We start from the raw sequence: 12,580 nt of genomic DNA, 5'->3' as shown, positions 1-12,580 counted from the left end.
TTTTTCTCTTCTTCCCTTTCAAAGTACCTTTTAAGCATATTCACGTGACACACTCAGTGAGTCTTCCTTCTATCTGGTGTTTTTACCACATAATTCACCTCACTTAACTTCCTTTCAATCTGATAAGGTCCACAAAACCTTGTTTTTAAAAGGTTCACCTACCACTGGTAACAATACTAAAACTTTATCACCACTGACAAAATTACAAACTTTGGATTTCTTGTCCACGACCTGTTTCATCACATTTTGTGCAACTTTTAAATGTGTAGTCAATTCACCTGCTCTATTTAATCGTTCCTGAAATTTGACACGTAATCCAATAATGTAAGTTCTGATTTCTCACTCACCAATTTTTCCTTAATCAATTTAAGTGGTCCTCTTACCTCATGACCAAAAATTAGTTCAAAAGGACTAAATTTGGTTGACTCATTAGGTGCATCCCTAATTGCAAACAGTACAAATGGAATTCCTTTATCCCAATCCTCTGGATAATCGTGACAATAAGTCCTCAACATTGTCTTTAATGTCTGATGCCACCTTTCTAATGCTCCCTGCGATTCTGGATGGTACGCAGTTGATTTAAATTGTTTTATTCCTAAGCTATCCATAACTTCTTTGAATAACCTTGAGGTAAAGTTTGATCCTTGATCTGATTGTATTTCTGTGGGTAGTCCATATCTAGTAAAGAATTTAAGTAACGCCTCCACAATCTCTTTAGCTGTAATATTATGTACTGGAATGACCTCTGGAAACCTAGCAGACACATCCATTATCGTCAAAAGATATTGATTCCCACTTTCCATTTTAGGAAGCGGTCCTACGCAAACAATTAGGACCCGTGTAAAAGGTTCCTCAAATGCTGGAAAGGGTATTCAGGGCACTGGTTTTATCACTGCTTGAGGTTTCTCTATCGCTTGACATGTGTGACATGATTGACAAAATTTAACTACATCTTTATGTAGTCCAGGCCAATAAAATGTTTCTGGATTTTAGCTTGAGTTTTCCTTATTCCCAAATGACCTCCCACTGGTACCACATGTGCAACTCGCAACACCTCCTTTCTATACCCTACCGGCAATACTACTTGATGAACTTCTGCCCACTTTTCATCCGCCTGCATATGTAAAGGTCTCCATTTTCTCATCAAGACATCACTTTTACGGGTATAACACTCTGGTATGCACACAGATTCCTCTTCCATGTATGCGTTCTGATACGTCCGTTTTATTTCTATATCTTTCTGTTGTAGCTCCGCCAGTTTTCCCGAACTAAAAATATCCACCTCATCCTCCACCTGTTCTTTTCCAACCATCTGATCAAAAATAGTTTCTGATAATTGCACTTCTACTTCATCTTCACTCTTTGATTTCTCCTCTTGTCTTAACCTGTAACTTTGTGACCTTGTTACTACACAATCCGGAAAAATCCCAGGATATTCGTCCTTCAACACTTCAGTTGTCTGATTTTGCACTGGCTTATCAACCACGGTAGGCATCACTCCCACCTGCGATCCAGCTATATCATTACCCAAGATAAACTGTATTCCTGGACAAGATAGTTTCTCTATTACTCCTACTACCACTTCACCACTCTTCACTGGACTTTCCAACCTTACCTTATATAATTGAACACTACTCCTCTCACCCCGAATTCCACTCCACATATTACCACCTTTTCTGGCAATATTCCTCCCAAACTACATAATTCCTCATCTCTTACCATTAAAGATTGACTAGCTCCCGCATCTCTTAAAATTGTGACTTTGTTACCTGCTCCTCCTGATACACATGAGTAAACTTTATCCACACAAGTAAATTATTTAAAGAGATCTGGCACCTTCTTATCAATCACCTCTTGATCAGGCTGTACAATCTTTTGCACCTCCTTCGCTTCACTTGGGCTTTCCTTTCCCACTTTAACAAACCCCACTGTCTGATCCTGTTTTACCACATCAGCCTTCCCAGTGCTTTTCTTCAACCACCAACACTGTGACTTTACATGGCCTAGTTTATTACAGTGAAAACATTTGAAACTTTTCATTTCTTTTCCACCCTCCTGGATTTATTTTTTAATCTGAGGTACACTTTACTTATTATCTCCCATCAGATCACCTTTGCCTCTGCCACTTGAGTATTTCTCATGTCTCCAGTTTCTATCTCTCACAGGCTGAAACTGATGTCGGAAACCAAGCTTTGATTTATGAACTAATTCATAATCATCTGCCATTTCTGCTGCTAATCTTACAGTTTTAACCCTCTGTTCTTCCACATGAGTTCTCACTACATCAGGAATTGAATTTTTAAACTCCTCCAAAAGTATAATTTCTCTGAGAGCTTCATACGTTTGGTCTATTTTCAAAGTCCTTATCCACGTATCAAAATTACTTGGATTGAGCCTTTCAAACTACATGTATGTTTGACCAAATTCTTTCCATATATTTCTAAAGCTTTATCTGTCGGCTTCAGGCACCAGTTCATATGCACCTAAGATGGATTTTTTCACCTCCTCATACGTCCCAGATACCTCCTCCGGTAGTGATGCAAACACTTCACTAGCTCTACCTACCAGCTTTGTTTGAATCAATAATACCCACATGTCCTGTGGCCATTTCATTTGTTTAGCCACATTCTCAAATGAAATGAAAAAGGCTTCTACCTCCCTCTCATCAAAGCTTGGCAATACTTGGACATATTTAAATAGATTCCCACCAAGCCTTCGACTTTGACGCTCTTTCTCACTATCCTCATCACTATCATCCAACTGTATGTTTACCTTTACGTCTGCCAATTTTAACTGACTGTCATGTTTCATGGCCATTTTCTGAAGTTCAAGCTCTCTCTCTCTCTTTATCTTTTTCCCTGATCTGTATCTCCGTTTCTCTTTCTTTTTGTTCTGATCGGGCTATGCTATCTTTTCTCCTTTCTTCTCTCTTCTTTTCTTTTTCCTCTCTCCCTCTTTCTTTTTCCTCACTATCGCTTTCTCTCTCTCTTTCTTTTTCCTCGCTCTCTCTTTCTTTTTCCTCTCTATCTCTTTCTCTCTCTCTTTCTTTTTCCTCTTTCTCGTATTCAACCTGCTTTAATTCTTTCTCAAGTTCCATTTGTTTAATTTGTAACTGAATTTTTGCCATTTCCAATGAGTCAAACTGTATTTCAGGCAACTTTAAATGCTTAGCCACCGCCATAATTACCTAATCGTTTCGCATTTTGTCAGGTAATGTAAACTGCAATGTTTTTGCCAAATCTAACAGTCTGCTTTTGGTCTCTGTTCGTAAGGTAATGCGTGTGACCGTCTCCACCCCCAAAACTCCAAAGCCTCTGAAAGAGCCATTGTTCACAACACACTCCCCACTTAAACTAGAATACCACACCTGAAATGCAACCACAATATGCTACTGTCTTTAAGGTTCACTCAGCCAATCCAATAGATAGACTTTCATCCCCCTCGAGCCCCCAATTTGTTATGGGCCAGAATTTAGAGAACCCCAAAGTGTATCATGGAGTTCACCTGACCCACAATTTTTAATAGATTGTGGTATGGGTAGCACACGGCCCACTCTACAGGTGTGGTATAGCAGAAATGGAAAAGTATTTTTTAAAGCAAAACAATGTTTATTCTATGAACTCAAGTTAACCTTTTTAAAACATACAATGAACATCTTAGCAACCATCAATTCAAATACAACCCCTAAAGAATACAACACTAAGTAATCCTTAATAACTTCCCAAACAACATCAAGAAGACAAAATAAACATCTTTTAACAGAAGCACAGTAGGTTTACATTCACTACTGAGAACATTTACAATTCTGAATTCACCAAATGATCAAGAGATAGTCTTTTCATAGCAGAGAGATCAACAGTACACCTGTTCTGTCTGGCTTCAGCTCCAACACTGAAAACAAAACTAAAACACACCCTGCAGCAAACAACCTAAAACAAAAGTAAAAAGCCGACCGACAGCCCAGCTCCAACCACTATCTGACATCACTGCAGTAATAAACACCCATTTCTTAAAGGTACTCTCACTACAGATATTTATATACACAGCCATTTATAAACATCCATTTCTTAAAGGTACTCCCACATGACAGCATCATAACTGACATCCCATCCCCCACCATCATCAAACCCTCCGACCACCCGACAATCCCCCAGACCAACCAGATGCCCCCCCTTCCAACCTGACTTGACCACCTAATTACACTTGATGCAACTACCACTCAACTATGCCCATGACTATCCCTGACTACCTCCCCGAGGTACCTGTACTCAACAAACCTCCAAAGACACAACTACTCCCTCCAACCACACAGCTACTTCCCTGGCCCTAACTACTCACCTCTCTCCACCTACCCACCTTATCCGCTTATCCAGCTTACCAAACTACCCATCATGAATCCACATTATTTATTTAAAAACTCATACATTTAGAAATCATCTCTCCTGCTGGACTTATCCTGGAGAGGCTGTGTTGATGCGCGTCTGCTACAGACGGGATTGAAAGTCCCGTCTGAAAATGATTAATATCACTGGGTTGGGAAACTATTTGAGGACAATGGCAATGCTGCTGAATGATTTTGGTCAATATGTTACAACGATTGTCCCAATTCTTCAGTCTGTATCCCCTGCTAGCGTAGCTTCCCACTGGGATTGAGGAATGTGGCCTCAAAAAACTAAGGATAGCTAAATTCATGAATGTCCTTTAGAGAAGGAAATCTGCCACCCTTACTTGGTTTGGCCTACACGTGACTCCAGACCCATAGCTATGTTGTTGACTCTTAAATGCCCTCTGAAATGGCCTCGCAAACCACTTAGTTCAAAGGCAATTTGGGACAGGCAATAAATGTTGGCCTAGCCAGTGACATCCACATTCCCTGAACGAATAAAAACAAATTGAGAACTAAGAATTGCGGCAATGACCACACCCTGAAAAATGGTATTAGAAATAATTCCAACTCCATTCTCACCAATGATGCATATAAGGATAAGATGACTTGATTTAAATTATATTTAAATGTCTTGAAGGCACATCTAGTACTCGGCTGTATAGTTCATCCATCATCCATTCATCCATCCATCATCTCTTCTGCGCCTGCAGGCAGTCAGAGAACATACTCATGTTCATTCCCATAGTTTGAATTTTGTGGAACAGGTTACCAGCCTGATGCCACCTCGGCCCTCAAGTCCTTGGATGGGACTCAAATCCGAAGCTACCAGCTCAGAGGCAGGGGAAGCTACCCGATGCAACATTAGACCTCCTGTACACTTCATACTGACCATTATTTCTTGGTCAGTCGTCAGTTATGTCCACCTGTCTTTTTATCGTGTACCATTTTTCCATTTTATTTTCCATTGTGCATTAGCTTACGTGGAACCACGTTAAAATCCACCTGACATTACTTCCATCAGTTATCAAAGGTAAACTTACTAATGTCGAACAAAAATGCTCACATTTGTACTAGTTTATGATTGCGGAGTTGTGGTACAGAATTTTGGTTTTACTTGTACAGTTTACAGTCATGGGAATAAAGTCAGATTACAATGAAGTATGAAAACTTCAATGCACAGCTTCATACACAGTTCAACTCAAAGGTGGCAAGAATGGTGCAAGGCTGCATTGTTTTTTAACCTTTATAAAGTTGTTGCTGTTGCACATAATTTGTGTAGGTGTGTATTATTATTCAACCATCTTACAAAGGTCCATTTATATATTTTTTTAAAATTTAGAGTACCCATTCATATTTTCCAATTAAGAGGCAATTTAGTGTGGCTAATCACCTACCCTGCATATCTTTGGGTTGTGGGGGCAAAACCCATCCAAACAAGGGGAGAATGTGCAAACTCCACACGGACAGTGACCCAGAGCCGGGATTAAACCTGGGACCTCGGCGCCGTAAGGGACCAGTGCTAACCCACTGCGCCACTGTGCTGCCCTTTATATATTAATCCAAAATCTTGTTTTAACACTGCAATGTTTGCTACCGCTATCTCACTTTTCTATATCTGAAATATGTTTTGTCTATGATTCAGCAATTGTTAACGGTCTACTGTTACTCTGGAGTTATTCTGCTAAATTTTAGACTATACACAAACCAAAATAATAGCAATTCAATGCAGCAATTCAGATGTAACATGAATTGGAAATGGATTGATTTTCTCACCTGTAACGTATCACAGGAGTCATCTTGCCTCCCGAGCATCATAAAGCACTGTTCTAAACTCAGGACTGTGTTCAACTATACTGTTTCATCTTTCTCCCCCTTCCTAGGGCATCCATCTTAAATTTGTTGCATAGTTCCCTGAACATCAGGAGTGGAATAAGTCACAATTTTGTGTTCAGTAAATCTACTGCTTTAAACATTCTTTACTGAGGGATGAGATTTTTTTCCCCCAGAGAAGAGTGTAAAATGGATCCCAGTTCTTTAATTCTGTTGAAATGAAATCTATATTCATCACAAAATGTATTGAATTTTCTGTTTTATTGTAGGTCCTTTATCAACTGAGCTGTATGGCAAGAAACAGCAGTATGTACTTGATAACAAACATGGGGGAAAGAGAAGCCTGTGAGCTTAGTGACCCTAAGTGCCCACCGGATGGAAGATATCAGTTTAACACAAACGTGGTTTTTGATGCTGAAGGCACTCTCATAGCCAAATACCAGAAATGGAACCTTTACTTTGAAGTTGCTTATGACACACCTAAGACATTGCAACACGTCATCTTTGATACACCCTTTGCTGGAAAATTTGGCATTTTTACTTGCTTTGATATATTGTTCTATGAGCCCGCAGTAAGTTTAATTGAGCGTTATGGTATAAAACAAATTATATTTCCCACAGCCTGGATGAACCAGTTGCCACTCTTATCCGCAGTACAGTTTCACCAAGCATTTGCTGCTGCATTCGGTATCAACCTTCTTGCAGCCAATCAGCATCATCCTGAATACAACATGACAGGAAGTGGCATCTACACGCCTTTAGATTTCCCCTATTACTACAACATGAAGAGTCGTGAAGGAAAACTTCTTGTGGCCGATGTCCCTATAATTACATCCATAAAAAATCATAACCTAGAACAGTCTGATTCCCAAACATCCACTTTCCTTCCGGACCAGAAGTGGGGAGTAAAGCAGGATCAAAGTGATCTGTTCAAAAATTCCACAGTGTCCCACATGGATGGTGCCGGAGATATTTTTCATGCGAAGATGATGTTTGATAATTATACATTCATTTCTTTGACAGGGCTGCAAGGTAACCTGCAAGTTTGTTCCAACACCTTCTGTTGCCATGTAGCCTACAAACATGGTAACACACCCACTAATCTGTATGCATTAGGAGCCTTTGATGGGCTTCACACAGTACATGGCGTTTATTACCTCCAAGTATGTGCCTTAGTGAAGTGTGCAGGCTCTGGTTATGACACCTGTGGACAAAGTGTTGCTACTGCCTCCGACATCATAGACTTTAAGTTGTGGGGGAATTTCAGCACACGCCATATTTTTCCAGAAATTCTGGCTAGTGAGATGAAAATTTATCGTGCAGATAGCAAAGGGTGGAGTAACAATGATTTTTATATGATTAAGCAGGGGATGTCAGCAGGTCTTGTGACTGCAGCACTCTATGGAAGGTGGTATGAGAAAGATTCTTCTTCCTGAGTTCCCTGCTCGAAGGAAGGTCCTTGATGATTATTCACCCAACCACGGCAAAGTGTCATGATTTATTTTCCTGAGGACCGGGTGAAGGAGCTGCCTTTGAGTGTACTTCAGCCAGAATGGGATCAAATCCTGTGCTGTTGGCAGAATATTTACTGACTTGTATGAAATTAAAAACTGTAGAAAATCACAAAGATTTAGGAGTCCGAGTAGAGAAAACATTAAAAGCTAGTGGACAGATACAAAATAATTTAATAGGCTAATGGATTGTTGACCTTTACCTCAAGGAGGCCGAGATATATTGGATGGAAGATATGCAACAGTTATATAGATTTTCACTGTAACTTTATTGCAGTGTTAATGTAAGTTTACTTGTGACATTAATATAAAGATTATTATTATGATAAAGCACTGTTTCAACCCAATGAGGCACTGCACCCAAGGAAGGATATATTTCTATTCGAGGAGATGCACCACAGGTTCACCAGAATGATACTGGGGCTGATGGGGGACGGTTTAGCTCAGTTAGCTGGACAACTGGTTTGTGATGCAGTGCAGAGCGAGGCCAACAGCATGGGTTCAATTCCTATACCATCTAAGGTTATTCCGTGAAGGCTCGTCTTCTCAGCCTTGCCCGTCGCCTGAGATGTAGTAATGCTCAGGTTAAATCTACCGTCAGTCAGATCTTCCTGTTAAAGGGGAAAGCAGCTATGGTCATCTGGGACTATGGTGACTTTACTTTTCTTTACTGGGGCTAATGGGCTATAGCATAATAAAGAATGAGGATAGATTGCACTGACCAGGCTTGTATTCCTTTGCACAAAGAAGATTAAGGGACAATTTAACTAAGGTAGCTGAGATGATTAAATGGGTTGATAAAATAGACAGAGAAATTATTTCCTCTGGTTGAGATCCAGAACAAGGCAACATTACCGTAACATTTGACAGGGGTCAGGAAGAAATTATTCACAAAAAGAATAGGAAAATATGACTCTCCCAAAGCTGTTGAGGCTAGATTAATTAAAAATTGCAAAACTCAGATTGGGGGCGGGATTCTCCCAACGGGAGTCTAAGTGCCGACGGCGGAGTAATAACTGGAGTGTTTTACTCCAGCGTCGGCGCCCGTTCCCAGACCCCTATTCTCCCCCCTCGCTGGGGCTAGCAGGGGCGACACGCGATTCACGGGGGCGGGGCCTCGGCACGGCGTCAGAGACCCGGCGCCGCGTAAAAGACACGGTGCCTTGGGTCCCGCGCATGCGCAGTTGGGCCGGCGCCAACTAGCGCATGCGCGGTGGCTGTCCTCCCCCAGGCCGCCCCGCACAAACATGGCGGATGGATCCAGGCTCGCCGGCAGAAGAAAGGAGGCCCGCCGACAGAGAGGCTGGCCCGCCAATCGGTTGGTCCCGATCGCGTACCAGGCCACTCCGGAGGCCCCCCCACCCCCCCCCGGGGAACGGAGCCCCCCCCCCCCTCCAAGCCTTCGCGACAAGTACCCGCCGGCAGCGACCAGGTGTGGACGGCGCCGGTGGGACTAGGCCCTTTACGTGCGGCCGCTCGGCTGCTCGGCCCGTCCGGGCCGAGAATCACCGCTCGCCATTTGTGGCGATTCTCCGAGCGGCCCGGCGCGATTCATATGCCGCTGGTTTCGGGGGGGGGGGTGGGGGGGGGAGAGAATCGCATGCAGGGGTCGGGGCATCGTGGCGCGATTCGTGCGGCGCCCCGGCGATTCTCCCACCCGGCAGGGGGCGGGGGGGGGGGGGGGGAAGAATACCGCTGATGCACGATCAATTACACAAAAATGAGAGTTGGATGCAATCGAGGCTTTATTACACTAAGATGTGTGGCCTCCTACAGCAGCTGGCGAAATGGCTGCTGTATGGGGAGCACACATATTTATACTCCGCCTACTGGGCGGAACCAGCAGGCAGGGAATTACCCCCGTACCTGTAGTACAGGGCCTTACCACAAAGCACCTAATAAATACATCAGTGGTGACGACCACATTCACCTCCTGTTAAAATTGAGTCCGGCGGGGGTGGTGGAGAACTATATACAAGTAGATGTTTTAAAGTACAGAAAAAAAATTGAGCCAAGCGTGGGTGGAGGAGAGTTATGCAGAAGGATGATATATTTTTTTTAAAGTCCCGATCAAGTTACAGGTTCATTCGGTCCGGAGCCTTGATCTGCCATTGGGAGCGCCGCAGTGATGGCGGTGATTCCGGTGTCGGTCTGGTCTTCGGTGACTCCGGGAGCATGCCAAAATCCTCGTCATTCTCGGGCGTGGGCAGGGGGAGGACGGATTGTCCTGGGGGGGCGGGGGGGGAGGGGGTTGCGGCTGGGTGCGCCGGGGGAGGGGAGGGTGACACTGGGTCGGAGGGGTGTGTGTGTGTGGAACCAGCTGCTGCCAGGTCCCTGAGGGAGAAGTATCTTGGCAGCCGTCGGGGTACGCCACGTAGGCGTACTGTGGGTTGGCATGGAGTAGCTGTACCCTCTCAACCAATGGGTCCGCCTTGTGGAGTTGTACGTGCTTACGGAGGAGTACGGGTCCTGGAGCTGCGAGCCAAGTCGGGAGCGACACCCCTGTGGACTTCCTGGGGAAGGCAAAGAGATGTTCATGGGGTGTGTCATTCGTCGCAGTGCATAGGAGCGACCGAATGGAATGCAGTGCGTCGAGGAGGACCTCCTGCCAGCGGGAGGCTGGGAGATTTCTGGACCGGAGGGCCAGCTGGATGCCCTCCAGACCGTCCCATTCTCCCTCTCCACCTGCCAGTTTCCCTGGGGGTTGTAGCTAGTCGTCCTGCTCGAGGCGATACCCTTGTTGAGCAGGAACTGACGCAGCTCATCGCTCATGAATGAGGATCCCCTGTCGCTGTGGACGTAGGCGGGGAAGCCGAACAGAGTGAAGATGGTGTTGAGGGCTATGATGATGGTGGCAGACGTCATGTCGGGGCATGGGGTGGCAAAGGGGAATCTGGAATATTCATCGACCACTCTGAGGAAGTACGTGTTATAGTCGGTGGAGGGGAGGGGCCCTTTGAAGTCCACGCTGATGCGTTAGAGGGGTGGGAGGCCTTCACCAGGCGCGCACGGTCTGGCTGGTAGGAGTACGGTTTGCACTCCGTGCAGATCTGGCAGTCTCTGGTGATCGCCCTGACTTCCTCGACGGAGTAGGGCAGGTTGCGGGCCTTGATGAAGTGGTACACGCGTGTGACTCCCGGGTGACAAAGGTTGCCGTGCAGAGTCTGGAGTCGGTCCACCTGTGCGCTGGCACATGTACCTCTGGATAGGGCATCAGGGGGCTGGTGAGCTTACCGGGGCGATACAAAATCTAGTAGTTGTAGGTGGAGAGCTCGATCCTCCACCTCAATATTTTATCGTTCTTGATCTTGCCCCACTGTGTGTTATTAAACATGAAGGCTACCGACTGTTGGTCAGTGAGGAGAGTGAATCTCCTGCCGGCCAGGTAATGCCTCCAATGCCGCACAGTTTCAACGATGACTTGGGCCTCTTTTTCGACGGAGGAGTGCCGAATTTCGGAGGCATGAAGGGTTTGTGAAAAGAATGCCACGGGCCTGCCTGCCTGGTTGAGGGTGGTGTCGCTCTTGACATGAAATGGTAACGTCTCATCGACTGCATGCATCGCGGCCTTGGCGATGTCTGCCTTAATACTGTTGAAGGCCTGGTGGGCCTCGGCAGTTAGGGGAAAAGGAGTGGATTGAATGAGTGGGCGGGCCTTGTCCGCATAATTTGGGACCCACTGGGCGTAGTAAGAAAAGAACCCCAGGCAACGTTTGAGGGCCTTGGGGCAGTGGGGGAGGGGGAGTACCGGCACCTTGACGCATGCGGTCGGGATCGGGCCCCAGAACCCCGTTCTGGACCATATAGCCGAGGATGGCTAAGCGGTTCATGCTGAACACACACTTCTCCTTGTTATAAGTTAGGTTGAGGAGAGTGGCGGTGTGGAGAAATTTGGCAAGGTTGGCGCCATGATCCTGCTGAACGTGGCCTCAGATGGTGACATTGTCCAGGTACGGGAAAGTGGCCCACAGCCCGTACCAGCCGACCATTCGGTCCATCTCCCGTTGGAAAACCGAGACCCCGTTGATGACGCCAAAGGGAACCCTAAGAAAGTGGTAAAGGCGGCCATCTGCCTCGAAGGCAGTGTATGGGTGGTCCACCTTGCGGATGGGGAGCTGGTGGTAGGCGGATTTTGAGAAGACCCGGTACTGTGCAATCTGATTGACCATATCAGATATGCGTGGGAGGGGGTACACGTCGACCTGCGTGTACCGATTGATGGTCTGACTGTAGTCCATGACCATTCTGTGTTTCTCCCCAGTTTTCACAACTACCATTTGGGCTCTCAAAGGGGCTGTTGCTGGCCTCGATGATGCCTTCCCGAAGCAGTCGCTGGACTTCGACCTGATGAAAGTCCTGTCCTAGGCGCTGTACCGTCTGCTCCTGGTGGCGACGGGTTTGCAATCTGAGATTAAGCTTGCAAATAGGGAAGGTGGGTCGACCTTAAGGGTCGCGAGGCCGCACACAGTAAACGGTGGTAGGGGCCTGCCGAATTTCAATGTTAGGCTCTGGAGGTTGCACTGGAAGTCCAGCCCGAGTAGCAAGGCAGCGCAGAGGTTGGGGAGGACGTAGAGGCGGAAGCCGCTGAACTCCACGCCCTGGACAGTGAGAGTGGCGATGCAGTACCCCTGGATCACCATGGAGTGGGACCCGGAGGCCAGGGAGATTCTCTGGTTGGCAGGGTGTACTGCAAGGGAGCAGTGCCTTACCGTATCGGGATGGATGAAGCTCTCGGTGCTCCCGGAGTCCAGCAGGCAGGAGATCTCATGCCCATCGATTTTCACGTTGGTAGAGGCCGTTGCTAGGTTGCGTGGGCGGGACTGGTCAATCGTGACCGAGGCGAGGCGCGGCT

At 45.9% G+C, this 12,580-nt stretch overlaps 1 protein-coding gene across 1 annotated transcript in view; it reads left to right on the top strand.

Moving 5' to 3' along the window:
• The window catches only part of LOC140425005 (biotinidase-like), a 60,203-nt gene extending 51,758 nt beyond the window's left edge, over positions 1 to 8,445 (top strand). The window contains exon 3 of the mRNA XM_072508774.1: positions 6,487 to 8,445. Coding sequence (XP_072364875.1) covers positions 6,487 to 7,653 — 1,167 coding nt within the window. The 3' untranslated portion in view covers positions 7,654 to 8,445. The remainder of the gene's footprint in view (positions 1 to 6,486) is intronic.
• The last annotated feature ends 4,135 nt before the right edge of the window (positions 8,446 to 12,580 follow it).

Source organism: Scyliorhinus torazame, chromosome 6, assembly GCF_047496885.1.
Source record: "Scyliorhinus torazame isolate Kashiwa2021f chromosome 6, sScyTor2.1, whole genome shotgun sequence".
Lineage (NCBI taxonomy): Eukaryota > Metazoa > Chordata > Chondrichthyes > Carcharhiniformes > Scyliorhinidae > Scyliorhinus > Scyliorhinus torazame.
The sequence above is the reverse complement of the archived record's forward strand: the minus strand, read 5'-3'. Positions and strand labels throughout refer to the sequence as shown.